The sequence below is a fragment of the Aspergillus ruber genome (assembly GCF_000600275.1).
Source record: "Aspergillus ruber CBS 135680 unplaced genomic scaffold scaffold00013, whole genome shotgun sequence".
NCBI classification, from domain to species: domain Eukaryota; kingdom Fungi; phylum Ascomycota; class Eurotiomycetes; order Eurotiales; family Aspergillaceae; genus Aspergillus; species Aspergillus ruber.
In genome coordinates, this window is record NW_024467309.1 from 268,758 (window position 1) to 286,804 (window position 18,047).

General features: G+C 48.4%; 8 protein-coding genes across 8 annotated transcripts; 3 read left to right on the forward strand and 5 right to left on the reverse strand.

Moving 5' to 3' along the window:
• Nucleotides 1-46: 46 nt before the first annotated feature.
• Nucleotides 47-1,730, forward strand: EURHEDRAFT_377657 (uncharacterized protein; the record flags this gene model as incomplete). The annotated part of the gene is made up of 2 exons (XM_040778991.1): nucleotides 47-216; nucleotides 281-1,730. 2 exons carry the CDS (start codon nucleotides 47-49, stop codon nucleotides 1,728-1,730), a joined length of 1,620 nt encoding a protein of 539 aa, XP_040638801.1.
• A 217-nt stretch (nucleotides 1,731-1,947) lies between these two features.
• Nucleotides 1,948-5,462, reverse strand: EURHEDRAFT_530927 (transcription factor domain-containing protein; the record flags this gene model as incomplete). The annotated part of the gene is made up of 8 exons (XM_040787170.1): nucleotides 5,115-5,462; nucleotides 4,903-4,985; nucleotides 3,798-4,802; nucleotides 3,539-3,747; nucleotides 3,347-3,479; nucleotides 3,070-3,294; nucleotides 2,861-3,016; nucleotides 1,948-2,806 (listed from the first exon to the last, which is right to left on the reverse strand). Exons 1-8 carry the CDS (start codon nucleotides 5,202-5,204, stop codon nucleotides 1,948-1,950), a joined length of 2,760 nt encoding a protein of 919 aa, XP_040638802.1. The 5' UTR covers nucleotides 5,205-5,462.
• On the reverse strand, nucleotides 5,287-5,623 carry EURHEDRAFT_64150 (uncharacterized protein). The gene has a single exon (XM_040787612.1). It carries the CDS (start codon nucleotides 5,541-5,543, stop codon nucleotides 5,370-5,372), a length of 174 nt encoding a protein of 57 aa, XP_040638803.1. The 5' UTR covers nucleotides 5,544-5,623; the 3' UTR covers nucleotides 5,287-5,369.
• Nucleotides 5,594-7,103, reverse strand: EURHEDRAFT_412425 (lactoylglutathione lyase GLO1). The gene is made up of 5 exons (XM_040781901.1): nucleotides 6,966-7,103; nucleotides 6,818-6,886; nucleotides 6,700-6,735; nucleotides 5,932-6,645; nucleotides 5,594-5,879 (listed from the first exon to the last, which is right to left on the reverse strand). The coding sequence occupies exons 2-5, from the start codon at nucleotides 6,849-6,851 to the stop codon at nucleotides 5,704-5,706; spliced, it is 960 nt and encodes a 319-aa protein (XP_040638804.1). The 5' UTR covers nucleotides 6,852-6,886; nucleotides 6,966-7,103; the 3' UTR covers nucleotides 5,594-5,703.
• A 2,577-nt stretch (nucleotides 7,104-9,680) lies between these two features.
• EURHEDRAFT_402766 (zinc-dependent alcohol dehydrogenase) lies at nucleotides 9,681-10,916 on the forward strand (the record flags this gene model as incomplete). Its single annotated transcript, XM_040780163.1, has 4 exons — nucleotides 9,681-9,825; nucleotides 9,887-10,254; nucleotides 10,303-10,381; nucleotides 10,435-10,916. 4 exons carry the CDS (start codon nucleotides 9,681-9,683, stop codon nucleotides 10,914-10,916), a joined length of 1,074 nt encoding a protein of 357 aa, XP_040638805.1.
• A 39-nt stretch (nucleotides 10,917-10,955) lies between these two features.
• Nucleotides 10,956-12,747, reverse strand: EURHEDRAFT_500484 (putative C6 transcription factor; the record flags this gene model as incomplete). The annotated part of the gene is made up of 3 exons (XM_040785743.1): nucleotides 11,855-12,747; nucleotides 11,351-11,792; nucleotides 10,956-11,297 (listed from the first exon to the last, which is right to left on the reverse strand). Exons 1-3 carry the CDS (start codon nucleotides 12,628-12,630, stop codon nucleotides 10,956-10,958), a joined length of 1,560 nt encoding a protein of 519 aa, XP_040638806.1. The 5' UTR covers nucleotides 12,631-12,747.
• A 986-nt stretch (nucleotides 12,748-13,733) lies between these two features.
• On the forward strand, nucleotides 13,734-14,818 carry EURHEDRAFT_455903 (uncharacterized protein; the record flags this gene model as incomplete). The annotated part of the gene is made up of 2 exons (XM_040784313.1): nucleotides 13,734-14,164; nucleotides 14,215-14,818. 2 exons carry the CDS (start codon nucleotides 13,734-13,736, stop codon nucleotides 14,816-14,818), a joined length of 1,035 nt encoding a protein of 344 aa, XP_040638807.1.
• A 479-nt stretch (nucleotides 14,819-15,297) lies between these two features.
• EURHEDRAFT_377663 (PH domain protein) lies at nucleotides 15,298-17,011 on the reverse strand (the record flags this gene model as incomplete). The annotated part of the gene is made up of 3 exons (XM_040778992.1): nucleotides 15,298-16,635; nucleotides 16,694-16,819; nucleotides 16,877-17,011. The coding sequence occupies 3 exons, from the start codon at nucleotides 17,009-17,011 to the stop codon at nucleotides 15,298-15,300; spliced, it is 1,599 nt and encodes a 532-aa protein (XP_040638808.1).
• Nucleotides 17,012-18,047: the final 1,036 nt, after the last annotated feature.

Consider the following 18,047-nt stretch of genomic DNA (forward strand, 5'->3'; position numbering starts at 1 on the left):
ATCAACATCCTGCATCACGTCTCCAGTTAACTCCAAAAATGGCGCGATGCGCCTTCTAGCACACATCTTGATCAGACGGCACTCGAGACTCTGTCCTTTTGCCCTCTCAACTTTCCGAAGTGTCTCTTTCTCGCCTTCCTGCAAACGATTCTCTTCTTCATATTCCGATAGGACCTTTGGCATTCCCGTGGGGAGCAATGGGCATGTGTTATTGAGGTAGCGTTGTACAATATCACGGCAGTAACTTTCAATGGCTAACTTATATTTCTGAAAATTATAGTGTGACCGAATCGCTCGAGTCTCCGAAACAACCCTATCCGAATGTGACCGTTTATCTTCCCTCAGGGCCAGTATTCCAGCGACAGAATACACCTACAAGTACCGACGTGACGAATCCAGCCTCCCACAATGACACCGATTCCTTCCGCACCCAACATGAACTCGCTACATCGACTTCCTCAACCATTGTGACCATCCACTACCGCTTAGGCACAATCGAACCGCCTGAAGACCAACTTCCCGACGCAGAACCCCCCGAAAATGACGGTAGCAGTACCATAAAATCAGACGTCACCAAACCCGAAGGGAATGAATCGCCCCGCCTCATCCACTATGAATACGAGAATGCCGTGCACGATACATTAACAGCATTCGACTGGATCCAGAAAACTTTCCAGCCGAGTCAACTAGATGTCCTGGGTAGCCATATCGGTGGCTCTTTGGCGCTGGTGCTCGCGCTTACAGAGTCGCAGTCTATACATGCCGTCGCGGCTGTGGAGCCCATTTGTGACTGGACGGGTTTGGATGAGTGGTGCATGGTTCCCGACTACCTACCAGCAGAAACAAATCCACAGATCGAAGCGATAAAGGAACACATATCAAACTTGAGATTATCCGAGGATGGAAGGGGATCCACAAAGAGAAAAACAAAATCTCAATCTGTCGCACCGCCAGAACTAGTCCCTCTCCTCGAAGCCCGCAAATCTCTCTTCGTCAAGCCAGAGCGGTATTTCGACCCCTTCGCCTCTCCAATTCTTTTCGTCCGCACTCCTGGAAGGGCTATCCCCGCCAAGTTCCCACTTTATCTCACCGGCCCCGACCATCCGATCCCCGTGTTACGAGAGAAAATCATACTCGACGTTATGTCCCTCGGCCTCGTCGAAGACGAAGACGTCCTCCGCGGTGAAACTCTGGAAGAAGAATTAGACGACGAGCACTTCAACGACTATTACGATGAATCCATCTATATCATAGCAGATCAGAACGGAAGAAGATACAACCTCGAAATCCCAATGTACCGTAAAGCGCTCCTCCGCTGGCCCCCAGAGGGCCTTGATTACGGCGTCAGCGGCGTAAATTGGTTCCAGCCGCATCTTCTTGAATTCAAGAGATTGGATATGACGCTTCCCTGGGTTCATTTATTTGTTCGCCGGCCCGAGTTCAGGAAATCCGGGAACAAGACTATTCTCTCTGAGCAAGCGAAGTATATGCATAAAACCCTGCAAAGGGCGTGTTTCTGGGGGAATAATGCTAGGAAGGAAGTCCGTGAGAAGGGGGTTCAATTGTCAAGAGTTCCTTCGGGTGAAGCGTGGCCTATTAGCGATGGTATTGAGAAGACGGCTGGGGAGTGGTTGAGTAGTGTTATGGAGTGGCCGCGCCGTCCTGAAAAAGAGAAGGAAGAGACAAGCGAGGAGCTAAGCGGTCAAGAAGCCAGCAGATGTTCACTATAGTCTAGTACGAGGTTTCGCTGAAAAACTAAGATTTAAGAGACATCTATTTGGTTCCTGTTACCTAATGAACATACAAGCTCAAATAGCTTATTGAATTACTTGCTTAACTTCTAAGGAATAATCTAGCGTTTCCAACGTTCAATTGTCAAGCAAAACGGGAATGAGAAGGTAGAAACAGGACTGCCGACCAAATACATATTCCCACGTCTATTACTATCTATAACGAAGATTCCCCAAAAGTCGTAGTCCCATCTGGAGACTCCCACCACGGCTCTATATCAGCAAGACTCGGTATCGTCGATGCCTCGGCATACGAGGCCGGATTTCCCGGTATTTGAGGGAACTGATCATTCGTCAATCCCTCGGAAAGGAGTTGGAGATCTGAGTTGTGGATCCAGTCTATGTCCCCACTGAGATGTGCTTGTGATGATGGTGGTTTGGTAGAAGGTGGTGTTGCAGGGATGGCGAAGGCTTTATTTTTATTGTTGCTGCTGTTGTTGTTGTTGGTGGTGGTGGTGGTGGTGGTAGCAGTAGCAGTGGGAAGGGAGTGGCCTGAAACAGAGAGTCGGGATCTCTTTCTCGACGGGTCGGCTTCTGAACGGCCCTGGGCTGGTGGTTCTGATGATTGGCGATTCCCCATTTGACGCTTTGCACCGGATCTGCGCATATGCGCTTGCCATCTCCGCTGTAGACTGACCAGGAAGTCTCGTGTGCGCTTTGCGTTCTCAAAAGATTGGCCCAGCTCGTCTAAAGCGCGGAAGCAAAGGTTCAAATATGCAACCATTTCCGCACGGGCGGCCCCATTTTCATTTTTGTTGGCCTTTCCAGGGGAGATAGTGACGTAGAGAAGCATAAGAGCGGCGCTGAAGATGATCGCGACGACCTGGTTGTTCATGCGGCGGAATGTATAATGTTTCTCGTAGATTTGGAGTAGCCTGGCAACAGCCATGGAAGATTCTATGCACATTCGTCTAGCGTGGTGGTAGCCGGGTCCTTGACGGGGACTGCGCGGCTGGATGTAGTGTTTCGAGACCCAGGGCCGGTGGGTGAAGATGACTATTTGATGGTATTGCATGCTATTTTGCGTTAGCAATTGACTTCCACATATCTCCAAGCGTATGGTAGCATACTGAAGCATCAAAAGATGGGGTAAAATTGGAACGGCATCATTTTTAAGATCAATTCGCAACGCTGAGGGTAGATTGGCTTTCCAAGCAAACAAGTCTTCGGTTACTCTATAACACAACCTTTGTAAATCGTGCCTTGAGATATCGGAGCATCCATAGCTAAATCATGTCAGTTACCTTAAACACAGGTAGGAGGATGTCAGGTTCAATACAGGATATGACCCACGGGAGATATGATCTCCCATAGAACGGCAAACTGCCTGCTGATCAATTCATTCGGACTTTTTAATCCTGTAGGGGGCACTTCCGATTTTGTCTGGAGACCATAAGGATACCAAGTCCCTTCTTTCTCGACCGCTATGTCGGAGGCAGGCTTTGGGACATTAATATCCCCGGTATTCATACGAAAAGGCCGTCCCAGGTAGAAGCCCCAGAAACTTCAATCGTGTTAGTCGCTCGGAACTGGCCAAAATGATAGCATCAACTTACTGGTCGGCAGTATAACTTCCCCAAAAGGCCACTCGACGCACATCAGCTTCGAAGGCGCTTATATCACCTTTCTCAACATACGATGTCGTGTCGAGGTGCAACCCAAGGTCGAAAGCAAGTCTCATGGACATCCCTACCCGTACAATATATCAGCACCGTACTGCTACCGCTATTACTCAGACACACACATACCACTGTAAAGCCATCCTCGCGCGTCACGGTTCGAAGAACCCTCATGACAGCTCAAAATTACAAGAGCTTGTACTGTAGCAACGCACGGGGAGTCCAGCTCAATCTCCAAAAGAGCCTTGGCTCTATCCGCAAAAAACTCGGATAGCGATTTGGGGAAGGTAATAAACGTAGGATGATAGCGTGCTTCGAATGCGCTTCCGATGGAACACCTAGACCCACGTTAGATATCAAAACCATGTAGGCCAGAAAGCGGACATACATCGCGTTGGTAAGCACTTCTGAATAGAATGGCGTGTCATCGTCTTCATCCCTCCACTTCGTTCTGGCTATCATATACATCTCCTTGTCCACCACGTAGGTGCTAGTGTTTTGCCAAGTGAAATAGAGTTCGACAAGATGGTCTTCCAACTCCTGGTCAACCGGTTGCCCAACGCGCAGATGGTTCAGAATATCTTGTCCATCGTGACGAACCGTCCGCGCATCCGGACGCTGGCGCTGTTGCGTCGCAGACACATCCACCAAATTAAGATTCGAAGTCGCACCGTAGAACCGTAGATGGCCATCACCAGCGATCTTCAGCGTCCCAATGCGATGCGAGATCTGATCAATCACATCCTTTTCTGCTTCATCTTCTTCATCGCCGCTGTCACTTTCATAAAGCCCGTTGTTCTGCGCTTGTTCGAGCAAGACACCTGGCTGCTGAGCAATATCCTGACTCAAATGTAGACTATCTGGACTCAGGCTGGTCGTTTCCGCTGGAATATTGACACTCCCGCTCTCTAAGTTGGCGTAAAGTGTATCCAGGCTCTCTGCGGTAGGAAGTGTGAAACCCCAGCTGTAGTTGTTCAAAGCCCCCGAGCTCAGTGAGAAAGGATGGGTGGCGTCTGGGCTTTTCTCTGTAGGAAGGAAGGGGGGGTTCGAGTAGATATTTTGACGCGTCGACGAGGTCACGGGCACGCTCGATTCAGGAATCTGATTCAGCTGCCCCCCAAGAGGAGAAGTCCCGACAGGAATACTCGCAGGGGAGCTTTGCGCAGGAGACTGAGCGACATTCTCTTGGGGCTTGACAGGCGGCTTGTTCTTCGACTTGGGGCTCTTTTTCTGTACATGCTTCCGAGGAATCTGAAGAGTATCTAATACCCGATCCATACCCGCTTCATCCTCAGGTTTCATATGAGGAGATTCTAGCCCATGGTCCTCGATGAATTGGGTTAATTGGTCAATTCGTGCGGAGAACAGCTCCGTCGCAGCCCGGAGAGACACTCTGGGATCATGGGATAAACTGTCAGCTTCTAGAAACATGTTTGCGAAACCAACCCTTCCTTTTTGTTTATTATCCGTGTCTGCAGGAAGTCAAAACTTACTTGCGCTTGTCGTCGCCATGTTGGTATTTGCAATCCTTCCCTTTTCTTTGGCAATTATTACAATGCGGGGAAGCCCCGTCGCACTATCTTGTGTTAGATCAAGAAAAAAGAAAACAGGACCAAGAATCTTCGATCCGGATGGAAGAAAAAAAAAATCCAAAAAAGGAAAGTCCCAATTAAAATAGGCAAGAAAATCCGCAGACCCAACATACTCTAATCTTGCTCTCCCGGCAAGGAACACAAGCTGTGGTGACATGCTTGCGGGGAGTCTTCTTGGACTTCTTCTCCGACTCGGGCTGCATCGCGACAGAACCGGAATGGAATCGGCGGCAACGGGACGGAAGAAGAAGGCTCTAGACGGGGTTTGGCGGGGTGTGTGCGGGTGTAGTTGTGTGGCCAGTGAGGAGAAGCCGGGGGTACTGGCGATGGTTATCGGGGAGGGAGCGAGAAGAAAGCGAAACAAATCATCAAGTCAACCGACATCTGGATTCAATTGGATAATCACAGACATCTCCTGCACCCAGGAGAGACAAGTAAGCGACAAGATATATTAGGAGATGATGAAGAAGATAATAAAACGTTGGAGAAAGAACAGGGAAAGGCCCATTGAGGTCTGGCTTTTCTTTTTTGGGGGGCCACATGACAGGAATTTCCGGGGAGTCTCTCTGGTTCGCGGGGTGTTGTGGGGAAGGGCGGGGGCGGCCAATAAGGCAGCTTCCATTATCAGAAGTACAAGAATGTATGAAGATAGTAGTACAATAATAATATGCTACTATGATTCCTTTCTACACTGCACACTATCTACCAGTTGCTGGTGCGCTTGAGCGTCTCGTTCTGAATCACCTCAATCCAGTAGTTGTCCGGGTCGAGGATAAACGCTACGTTCCTCATGCGACCATCGGTCAGGCGCTTCTTCCAGTTGACATTCTGGCCTTCGAAGCGATCACAGGCGGCATTGAGGTCATCAACAGAAATACCTAGAAGAAGAATCAGCGATAATCCGTCTACACAATTCAAAAATACACTTACAGATGTGACCAAATCCTTGAGGCTCCGTGTTGCCATTGTGGTAAACATCACCCTCCTGCTTCTCTGTGCCGTAGTTCCAGGTCAACTCAAGGATACCCTCCCACTCAGCGACAGGGTTCCTTGCATCCTCCTGCAGCTGGGGGTTGGACTTGGGGTACGCCAAGAAATAGAGGTTGAAACCGGCATCCTTGTTCTCGCTGGTGCGCACCAAAGTCATACCCATAACCTCCTGGTAGAACTTCAAGCTTTTCTCAGCTGACTTAACCCGGAGCATAGTGTGGTTCAGGCGATAGGTGCTGGGATCAGTGGTGGCAGTTGCGAAATCCTCATCACGGCGACGAATGATTTCCACCCAGTAGCCATCGGGGTCCTTGACGAAGGCAATGTTCCTCATGCGACCATCTGTGAGCTTCTTCTGGAATGCGTACCCCGCATCCTCGAGTCTTTTGCAGGCCACCTCAATGTTGTCAACGGACACGGCCAAGTGACCGAATCCGCGGTGCGGCTCTGTGTTGCCGTTGACGACACTGTAGTTGGGGTCGCTTTCCGTGCCATGGTTGTGGGTGAGCTCGACGACACCGTTGCGGTCCGTCCAGTGACGGTCACCCTGGAGCGACGAGGGGCCGTTGTAGGCAAGGAAGTAGAGGGAGAATTTGTTCTCGGGGAAGTCGAGCTGCTGAATCTGACTGAGACCGAGGTATTTATAAAACTCCACTGCCATCCATTAACTTTCGATCTTTCCCACAAGGTAGATCCGATCTGACTTACCCGAGCGTTTCGGGTCTTTGACCCGGAGCATGGTGTCTGCAGACCAGGAACATCACGTCAGCTCCATTGATTGATTGGTTCGATTAGGACGATCATGAGACAAATGTAGGTTACGAACGGTTGAGCTTATAGGTAGACGGGTCGGAAGCCATGGTTGCGAGAGATCGATAGGTTCCTGTTCCTGTGGCTGCAGAATTTTGGTCAACGCTTTTTCTTTTCTTTTTTTTTCTCCGTCCGATCAACAGCGGGGATTGACAATGACAGACCTTGGACAATAGATATTTGTGGAACGAGGATCCCAAGAGAAAAGTTTCTTAATAGAGACAGAGAGCGATTGGCAAACATGGACAGTAAAAGAAGATGAGGAGAGAAAGTGAGGCAGAGAGGAGAGAATCACAGAGAATCGCTGGAGATGATGCAGGTGGGGTAAATTCAATGCTATGACGCTATTCAGATTATTCAGCTATACTTGGTAACGTAATCTATCACCGAGAGGCGCATATCACCGAAAGGCGCGGTCGGCGGCGGTTTCCACTGAAGATTACACCCATATTTTCAAACCTACTTTTCACCAAATTATCCATCATGAATGAGCTTTCTAAAGAAGAGCGGATGAAATTAGCTATTGATGCTTTTAATCAAGGCCAGTTTCAATCTAAGACTGCCTGTGCACAAGCATTTGATGTGCCATCAAGAACCTTAATGAAACGCCTGAATGGAGTCCGCTCCCGCAATGAATCCACTGCAAATGGCCGGAAATTATCAGAACTTGAAGAAGATACACTATCTAGATGGATTCTAGATATGTATGAGCGTGGCCTACCTCTCCAAATATCAAATGTCCATCATCTTGCCCAATTACTCCTATCCGCACGTCTAAAATCGTCCGAGAAAGCGACCATTGGTGAGCTATGGGTTAACCGGTATATTAAACGCCGTCCTGAGCTCAAATCTAAATATACCCGCCGATATGACTACCAACGTGCCAAAGGCGAGGATCCTGAGTTGATAAACGGCTGGTTTGATCGCGTTCGAGAGACCATCGAAAGATATGGCATTCTGGAGCAGGATATATACAATATGGATGAATCTGGCTTTCAAATGGGAGTAACATCAACTGCAAAGGTCATCTGTGGCTCAGAGACTAGAGATAGCCATGTCAAATCTATCCAGCCTGGAAATCGCGAGTGGACTACTATAATAATCACCATAAATGCCTCCGGATCTGCTCTACCTCCGCAGATTATCCTGGCCGGGAAAAGGCATCAATCTCAGTGGTATTCAGCTATTCCAAAGGAATACAGAATTAGCATGAGTGATAATGGCTGGACAAATGATAATTTGGGATTTGAATGGCTTCAGGAGATGTTTGAGAAGCATACTGCCTCTCAGACTGCTGGCAGATATCGCCTTTTGATTCTTGATGGCCATAGCAGCCATGCAACTGCAAGTTTCGATCATTTCTGCACTGAGAGGAAGATTATTCCATTATATATGCCTCCTCATTCATCTCATCTACTTCAACCACTTGATATAAGTTGCTTTGGGCCGCTCAAGCACTACTATGGCCAGAAAATCAGAGAGATAGCGCAAAATGGCATCCATGCCATTGATAAAATGGATTTCCTATCTAACTACACCAAAATCCATGCTCATGCATTCTCAAAGGCCAACATACTAAGTGGATTTGCGGCTGCTGGTCTTATTCCTTTTAAACCGGAGAAAGTGCTTGCAAAACTCCATATCAAGCTGAAGACACCAACTCCACCTTCTTCCTCATCCAGCAATCAATCCTTTTATTTAGGAAGGACACCGGCCAATCTTTATCAGTTGAATCAGCAGAAAAAGCAGATTCAAGACCTTCAAAATCAGTCTCTATCTTCAGTTGTCGCGGACCAGATGCTTGAAAAATTCATGAAGAGCACAGAAGTTGCAATGCAGGATGCTGTTCTATTAAAACAAGAACTCCATCAGCTTCGCACTTCAAATAAGCATCAGCAAGAGAAGAAGAAGATGACACGAGCCTTTATTCAAGATGGAGGGAGCTTAACTGGTGATGAGGGACTGCAAAGATTGAGAGAAAGAGAGGTGCAAGAAGAGCCATCATCAAGATCACGGCGGCCTGCACGGTGCAGCAATTGCAACCAAGAGGGCCATAATAGATTAAAATGCCCTCTTAGATAGCAATAGATTTAATAGATTCGGCATGCTTTATAACATGGAGAGGATACTACGTAGATGTACGAAGTAATTAGTATGCGCCGCCGCCGACCGCGCCTCTCGGTGATATGCGCCTCTCGGTGATAGATTACGTTAGCTAACTAGTTAATTCCGATCAACTCTGCCTTGGATAACACCGAGGTATTCCCTGTAACGCTATTCCAGGATGAACAGGACGAATGGATCATTGGCAATTCCTGCTCTATGGTGCAGGAAATACTGGCTTGTCCTCCTACACATGACCCCCCAGTCAGATCAAAAGCATTCGGACACCCACTTCAAATGTCGCTTATTCGTAAACTTGAACTATGTATGAGAACATTGAATGTCAATCAATTAAACTACCTACTTTAGAAACCAAGCGGCCTGTCCCTTCTGGGCGCCATTGATCAACGTCGGAGAATTGGCTCGGAGAAATGATCATACAATGCAAAATGCGGAGAAACAAAAGCAGGAAAGTACGCAATGTGAGAGGCTAGACAAAAGTTGAGATGCATCATGTATGCTTGATGTACATAATTTTCGGCGGATTAATATAATCTAACCAATGGAACTTCGCTTTCATTTGTATATTGACCAGAGACCAGCCAATAGGAGAATTATTCCGGAGCTACATCTCCCAATTCATGGTCTGCTAGTATCACCTGCAAAAATATACACGATGCTGAAGCTAGAAAAGGGCATGTGTGTATATAAATCACTTCAATCTCCCCTTTCCAGAGGGTATTACAAATAAGACGAATATCATCCAAACATTCGGCATGGAACAAATCCCAGTAATCCAAACCGTCGCCCTGGTTCGTACCCTCGGCGGCAATGTCGAGTTTCTTGAGAAGCACCCTGTCCCCATAGCTGGCCAAAATGAAGTTCTGGCTAAAGTCCTTTACACAGGAGTTTGTCAAAGCGGTATGTGTCTCCTCCCTATACTTCTCGAAACATGAAGCCACCGGCTGACAGACTCCACCAGACCTGCATACCAAAAACGGCACGGCTGCTGGTTCCGACGGCAACCCTATCACGAAAATCAAGTTTCCTCATATTGGAGGACATGAAGGTGTTGGACGTATCGTGGCACTAGGACCCGGCTGTGGACCAGACTTGAAAGTTGGAGGGCTTGTCGGGATCCGGTTTTCAAGTCGCATCTGTCGGCGTTGTGATTTCTGCCTTGCGGGGACAGAGCAGTATTGCGTGAAGGGCACGAATCATTTGCATCATGAGGATGGGTGCTTCCAGGAGTATATTGCATTGGATGCGGATTATTTGACAATCTTGCCGGATGATGTTGATCCAAGTGTTATTGGACCGGTGCTTTGTGCAGGTGTCACGGCTTATAAGGTATCATTCACTTCTTCCTGATGCTGTTGATATTGTTAACTGGCGTAGGCTGTTTTAAACACGAATGTCAAGGCCGGAAACTGGTTGGTCGTCGTGGGGGCTGGAGGGGGGCTTGGTCATTTGACTGGTGAGTTCACTAAGCTGGAGTCAATTCCCACTTGTACTGACATAAAACACCAGTACAATACGCAAAAGCCCAGGGAGCGCTAGTTATTGGAGTCGATGCCGCAGACAAACGTGACTTCGTTCTCAGAATCGGTGCTAAACATTTCATTGACTTCACATCCACTGACCCCGCACAGCGCGTTCTAGAGATCACCGGTCTGGGTGCACATGCGGCGGTGGTCACAGCTGGGAGTGCAAAAGCGTATGCGCATGCGTGTGATATGCTGCGTGTCGGCGGTACGCTGAGCTGTATCGGGATTCCCATGGGGCGTCCGTGCTTGGAAACTCCTATCTGCAGCATTGTGATCAAGGGCTTGCGCATCACTGGTAACTTGGTTGGGTCATTGAAGGAATGCTTGGAGGCAGTTGATTTGGTCCGTAGGGGTGTTGTGGTACCTGAAATTAAGATTAGGGGGTTTAAGGATTTGCCCCAGGTGTATGACGAGATGGAGAAGGGTGACATCGCTGGGAGAATCGTGCTCAAGATTGGCGAGTAGAACCATTTAATTAGCCCATCAATAAGAAGTTACCATCAATCAAACAGAATAGTCAGGGATATCCGATATAGCACTTCTCACGTTGGTCGCAAGATCCAGACAACTATCAATGCTGTCGTTGTTCTGATCCTCTCCGAGCCATTGCTCGTTTATACCAAGATACAGAGCACGAGCTGGGGCTGTAACTAGTGACTTGGCAGTTTTTACATGTAGAATTGATTTTAGCGTCTGATCTTGGTCCAGAAACGGCAACAGCTTCTGGTAAAGAGCATGCAACAAGTCTTGAGGGCCAACGTGAAAGCCCTGGAACGATGCAACAATGAAGGAGGTACACAATACTGTGTCTGCGAGGGAGTTTGTAATTTCAAAACACTTCAGAAGCTGCATTGGCCCAGTCAGCATCTCATATCAAGATTAGTAGCATTTGAGTTCACCTGGTCACGGCCCAAAGGTAGCAAATCGGACCTGGAAAATCCCTGCAAGGAACACAGCAAATCCCGACCAACATGGACCGGGAACCTAAAAGTCATCAACTCCAGGTACGACGTGGAAGAAAGTAAGTGTCGAGATAGAGCCTCCTGCCAAATTATAATCCGCATCCATTCCTTGGTAATGCAGTAGTCTGCCATTCGTGTGGGCGCTCGTTCACCCTGGCCCAGGGAGAGCGTCGACAAAGCAGCTTCTGTCTCCGTTAGGGTGCTAGCAGGAAGTCCAGCTAAATTACTTTCTCCAGTAATAACGCCATCAAGCGCTGCGAATAATCTCGCATGCTCGATCAAGCCTTGCACGTGAGCGTTTTCGGATGTTTGTGCTCGGTCTGACAGCCAAGTTGGACTTTTATAGGACGGTTTTAGGCCAAGGTGCATAGCATAGCCTCTGCCAAATTATGGATGAGCACCAATCGCGCATACTTAGCACGCCTCCAAAAGGGTAAATACCTTTCTGACACCCAAAGCAAAGTAAATAGAATGTCGCAGTTCGCAATCACATTCTCATCTTTACTCCACTCTCTTGCCACCATACCGTCATCATCCAGTTTAAGTAACCTGGCACCTGAAATAGCCTCCTGTATAAACAGCATAGCCGAGTTTCGCTTGTTGATTTTAGCATGGTACACGTGTAGAAACAACGAGACAAGCACACTGCGCGCATCAAGGTGCTCCCGGTATTTTATTTCTTCGCGCAGGTGCAAACATTCAGTTGCCAAAAGTTTACATTCGATCTCCCGATCTCCATTTATTAGGGGTGCGAGTTGGAGTTGTGCCATTGTTGCTGCGCAAAGCGCCAAAGCTAAGCAGTACGTACTCGGGTCGTTATCACTCTCCAGTCTCTGCAGGAGTACTTTGACGTTGATCACTGGCCAAACGCTATAGGAAGATCGTTGATATTCGCGCACAATGTAAGCCAGGGTTGCCTGAGGAATCGTCTGACTCCACGAACGTGCCGAATCGGGACTCCTTTCAATAACAAAGCCGTCTCTCGGGGTAGTTTCAGCAAGGTCATTCGCTGAGACACGACAGCCGCTAGGCATGCGGTCACTGGGGATTTCAGCAGGCCGTCGAACCTTCGGACCTCTCTTGCGAGCTGGCTTGAAGTAGGTGCAGTTGATCTGTTTTGGCCCGCTTCGACAGGTGTCGCAGGGCCAGGTCCCGCTGCATCTCACCTTGCGAGATATACACCCATCGCATGCACGTTTAGTAGGACGAAGGAACATTGATTACGTTGATATAAAGTTATGGACCTGGACAAGAAATAGAAACAGGAAGAGTGTTGGGTGTAGTGCGGGGAACTAACTGGCTGTCATTGGTGATACTAAAACATACCAAAATCCAGTATCCCAGCAGTCAGATCATTATGTCAAGGAATATCCTGGTGTTATAATTTAGCAAATGGGTTAATTATTATATGAACTGTGTATTGCATGGATTTTGTAGATGTATATCGAGGGCCGTCAATCATTCCACGCAAGTACTAGTGTAATTGACATAAAGTCAATCCCAACACAGAAAAAGACGCACAATTGTATGAATAAATTCAATCAATCCAACTATAATCCGAGATAATATAATAGGATACTATAGTATCAATGGTTCAATCGGTTCAGAAATCTTACTCTATGTAGCACTGGCCCAGCGCATCACCGCCAACTGGTCGCCAGATCCCCGACTCCATCTTTCCTTCTCTAAGCGGCCAACTTCACCTCTTCCAATTCTCTCTCTTCGACTCTCACCAACACCCATTCGTCCAGCACAACACCTTTCAAATCCACCTGAATCCAGTCGCATTGCATTGCATAATCGACTCCAGTCACTTGCGCAGAAGGTTCCATCACGGTTGTCGTGTTTAATCAAGGTTGGTGGCAGTTAAGCCTCTCCCGGGAGATAGATACATCCAATCGATCTTCAATTTCCTGCTACGCTCTCCTGTTTTGCATCGCTTCTTTTCTTTTTCTGTCTTATTCTTGTCTCCTATTTGGCCCCTGCCAGTCTTGGTTCAGCGTCATAGTGACCCGTCAGGCAGTTTTGGCATATCGTCTGATCGCTTACGGGCTGTTAGGCACCATGCCTCGCACTCCGGGGTCGAGGACTGTGGACTAGCCCTCAAGGCGTCAACCCGTTATCCTCGTTTCGCTTATTTGCTGATCTGAACTCTTTTGGTCACGGGCGTTGGTGGTCGTGTGCTCTTTTACCCGATTTCTTACTTCTGCTCTCTTACTTCCTTCATCTACTTCTATTCATTCTCATCTTATTGCTTCGTTCATTGCTTCATCTCGCTGTCCTTGTCTCAAATACGAGAAAACAAAGGAGGAAAGAAATCATGGCTGAGTTCCAACATCCAGTTCAACCGGGCTACTTCACCCAGAAACAAGTCGATACCCACGAGGTTGGCTTCGTTCCCTACTGGGCTCGCAGCCACGTCCAATACGCTCAGAATCTACTGGAGTGCTCAGACGAACCCATCGAATACGATCACGAAGACGAAGACTACCAAGACAACTGCTTCTTCTTTCCAGAGGATTGTTCCTGGTCGCCGCCTAAAAACTGGGCCATTGACGACAACTTCGAAACTGAGACTGACAGTACTACTGAAGGCAGTCGAACCGAATCTGACTACGAAACCGAGAACGACATCTACACCTACGACGACGACATGATTCCTGGTTTACCTGACATCAAGATGCTCGATGCAGAGGCGTTGAGCGATCTGCTCGAGGATAACCTCTCGCCGCCAGAAATCACCTCCATGATGTAAGCCCCTCTTCCCTTTTTCGGCCAAATATCGTAATTAACGAATACAGGGTTTTTGCCACAAATGGTGCCGTCTTTGCCCACGCATCTTCTCTCACATCTCGCCAACTACGCAACTTGAGCGCAACATACGGCGCTGCCTACACCTGCTACGCCAAAACCGTGTCAAGCGGCAACCTCACCGGTGTGAATCCGGCTAGTCATCCGTCTTCCTATATCACCGCACAATCTGTGTCGCTTGGTGATGTGGGCTCTATAGTCTTCGAACTTGACGACTCCGTTGCTGTTGTCACTCGCATCGCCGACAAGGTTCTCTTAGCAGCTATCGGACCATCCAAGTTGCCGCAACCACAGCATGATGGCAACAGCATCAACGATGATGATCTCATTAGAAATGGGTCATCAAACAATCTTCACACCGCGGATACCGCTACACCTGACAATAACAACAACACTAGTACAAACCCAGACGCCCTAACCGTCAACCTCGAAACACAATACCAAATCGACCGCAGTTCCGACCTCGCCCGTCTCGAAAGTCTGAACCTCTCTGCTTCCCCTGCTATTCTGCTGGCACTGGAGTCGAAATCTGCTGCATTGGGGAAATTCTTGGGTCAGAAGTTGGCGGATTTGGAGAGTCCGGACGATTTTTAGCATTCTACCCCACTATACACGTGTTTTATGTGTGCTGTGTTAACTTTTTTCTCTGCGCTGTCTATATTACTCTCACTCTTTTCTCCACACTGTGTATCTTAAGATTGGCGTTAGTAACGAAATGAATGACATGTTAACTCGGTGGTCGATATAGACACCGAGTGCTTATGACTACGATTGGTATTTCCCCTGCGTGCATAGCATGCATGTATACCTATATATCTCCTCTATTGGTTCGGTCTGATAGACGTCTATCATTTAGGATACCAATGGGCTATATTACCAGTACTTCTCGTTTTGAACCATGATAATAAATAAGTAGAGAAAATATGTGCATGCCACTGACTCTTGACTCAAATTAAATACAAATTATTAAACCATATAAACTGACAAAATGAACCAGTTAACGACCAAAGCATATGCAAAACAAGTCGTGTATAGTCGTATATCAACAAAGAAGAAAATACTACAAAAGAAAATTAAGCCTTCTTCTCAGTCTCACCGACAGCGCTACCCCCAGGGCCCATGTGGAAATGTCCATTACCAGAGCCGGTAGTAGGAGCCGGCGAGGTGGGCGTCTGAGCCGGAGCCTGAGACTCCGTAGCAGCCTTGGTGTCGAGCGAAGGAGTAGCAGTGGCAGCACCGGCTTGCTCGCCGTTCTTCTCGCTGTAGGCGGGCGGGTGGTTCTCCGCAGGAGCAGCGGCAGCGGCGCCACTGCCCTCAGCAGCGGGGGTGGCGGGCGTTGTTACGGCAGGGGAAGCAGGAGTGCTAGTTGCGCTGGCGGAGGTGTTGACGTGGGTAGGGCCGCGGGAAGCATCCTTGATGACTGTCCACCATTTCTCTGCGTCAGAGGGGGTGTGGGCCTTGAATTGGAGTTCGGTGGTGGTGTGGAAGGCGTTTCCGACCTTGCTGCCGGAGACGTCTTTGCCCTTGACGCTGAACTTGCTACCGTCGATGGCGCCGATGACGCAGTCGGGGAGGTAGAGGGAGAGTTCGGGGGCGGGGTCGCGGCGGAAGTCGTCGTCGTCTTTGAATTCGTGGAGGTAGCGTGCTGGAGACACGACGTAGTAGCCTGAGTTGTAACCCTTAATCATGGCGCGGGACTTGCGTTCGAGAGAGCCCTCGATGAGGGCATTGGTGGCACGGTGGTCTTGGTTGGGGAAGCTGATGTTGGAGAGGGAGCGGGGAGGGGAGTCGGGGTTCACGAGGACGTGGTCGTTGCGGGTCATGAAGTTAACCCATTCGAAGTCTGGGGGTACGCGCTGTGCGGAGCCCAGGATATCGGCGTACATGTTCTTCTGGCGGTCTAGCTGGCCGCCCATGAATGTGAAGAACTGCTCCAGAGCGCCCTGCGCAGTCTGGATGACGTGTGCTTCGAACTGCTGGAAGTTGTTCTGCACTGCGATGATGTCCTGGCGGTTGTTGTTCTCCTCGATGACCTGCTTGTTCAGGCGGTGGTTGACGCCCCGACGCAGTAGGTAGGGGTCATTATAGTGATCAAACTTGTTTCCGGCCGCCGAATCAAATGACGCCACCTGTTGAGCCAGCAGCTCGATATGCTTCTGGGTGACACCGCGAGCCTTGTCGACAGCCTTGGCACCCTTGGACGCACCGCTCTGCACCTCCTTCCCCTTGGCCTTGATTTCCTTGTGCAGACGCTCGAGAACGGGGAGAACAGAGCCCTTAAGGTTCTTCTCGGTGTCCAAGTGCATGTTCACAATCCCCTGAGTATTGGCCCGAATGTTCTCCAGCAGACTCGCAATACCGCCGGTGCTCTGAGAGAAATGGTGTCCCTCTTTCAAGGGGTCGCTAACGGACTATCGCTCATCGTCAGACACTGCCCACTAATCAGATATCAAAACAAAATATGCACACCTTGAGAATCTTCTCATAGTCCTTCGACTGCGACTTCTGCACCTTGGCAGTTACATTGACATAATCCTCCAAGTATCCGCACATGTGCTTCCAAGCCCGGAGACGTTCGACGAGGAGGTTTGTCGTCTGCCCCAACAGTTAGTCAATTCTCTTATATCTCTTCCCTTTTTATCCGAAACATACCTCACTGCTGTCCGAGTCCGGGATAGCCTCATCATCACTCACGGATGTCCGTCGGGTAGCCGTGTCGGTAGTGGTGCTGCGGATGGTCGAGGAACGGGTGGGGAGGGTAGCCGTGGGACTGGTAGGGGTAGTCATTTTGAAAACTGTTATAAATAAAACAGAAAATGAGAAAGATTAAAAAGTGATTAAAGGGTGATAAGAGAAGAGAAGAAGAGATGAAGACCAGCAGAAGTGCAAAGAAGATGCCAATTAACCGCTAGCCGCGATGAGGGGGACTAGTGCCAATGACGGGTGGGGAAGCGCTTGGATCAAGAAGAGAATAAAGATATATTAAATTAAATACTCCGTAAAAGGTATTAAAGATGGCAATTGAACAGACAAAATAGAAGCACACGAACCAAGCAGACTCAAAGCCAATAAATACTGCACCGGTTCAACACTTGGGCAGCGATCGACCAACCGATGAGGTCACTTCCCACCATTTTCTCTCCACGGCCCCTCCATAAGGTGTGAAAATGTAGTGTGCGATACCCAGGCACATATCCCTAACTCCGAGAGCACTCATTGGCCACTGTCCAATTCCAAATCCCAAATTCCAAGCATTTTGAGTTCCCAATAATCCGATTGTTAATACTACTACTGTCCGTAAATCCACACTATGATCCATGGCCCGATCTAACTGCTGCGCCACACTCCAATAAATTGTCCAATCGCCGGTCGATCAGGGTCCCGGATCACATGATATCATTGCAGAGCCCAATTAGAGCAGGGTGATGCCGCAATTTCCCATTTGAGTTAGTTCCCTGATCACAGCCGCGGTGATGTCATAGCGTTCGATCTCTACAGATACGCAGAATACGGCAATTGTTATGAAGTGAAGAAAGTAGTCTCGGTTCATGTATAGAGATTTCGATGTTATGCTAGAGAAATGAGGTGAGAAATGTGCTGCCATCAAGATTTTTTGCAGATGCGTGATGAAAATACATAAAAAACGTAACTCATGCGGGCCAGTCGATATATGGCGTTGTATCATTCCCCTCATCCAATCCGACTCCAACCAAAAAAATAAAATAAAATAAAACCCGAATTTTCAAATATCCGTCTATATGGTAGAGCGCCAATCCCAAAAACGTAAATGGAGAAATATTGAAGAGGAGAATTCCTTCCGTCT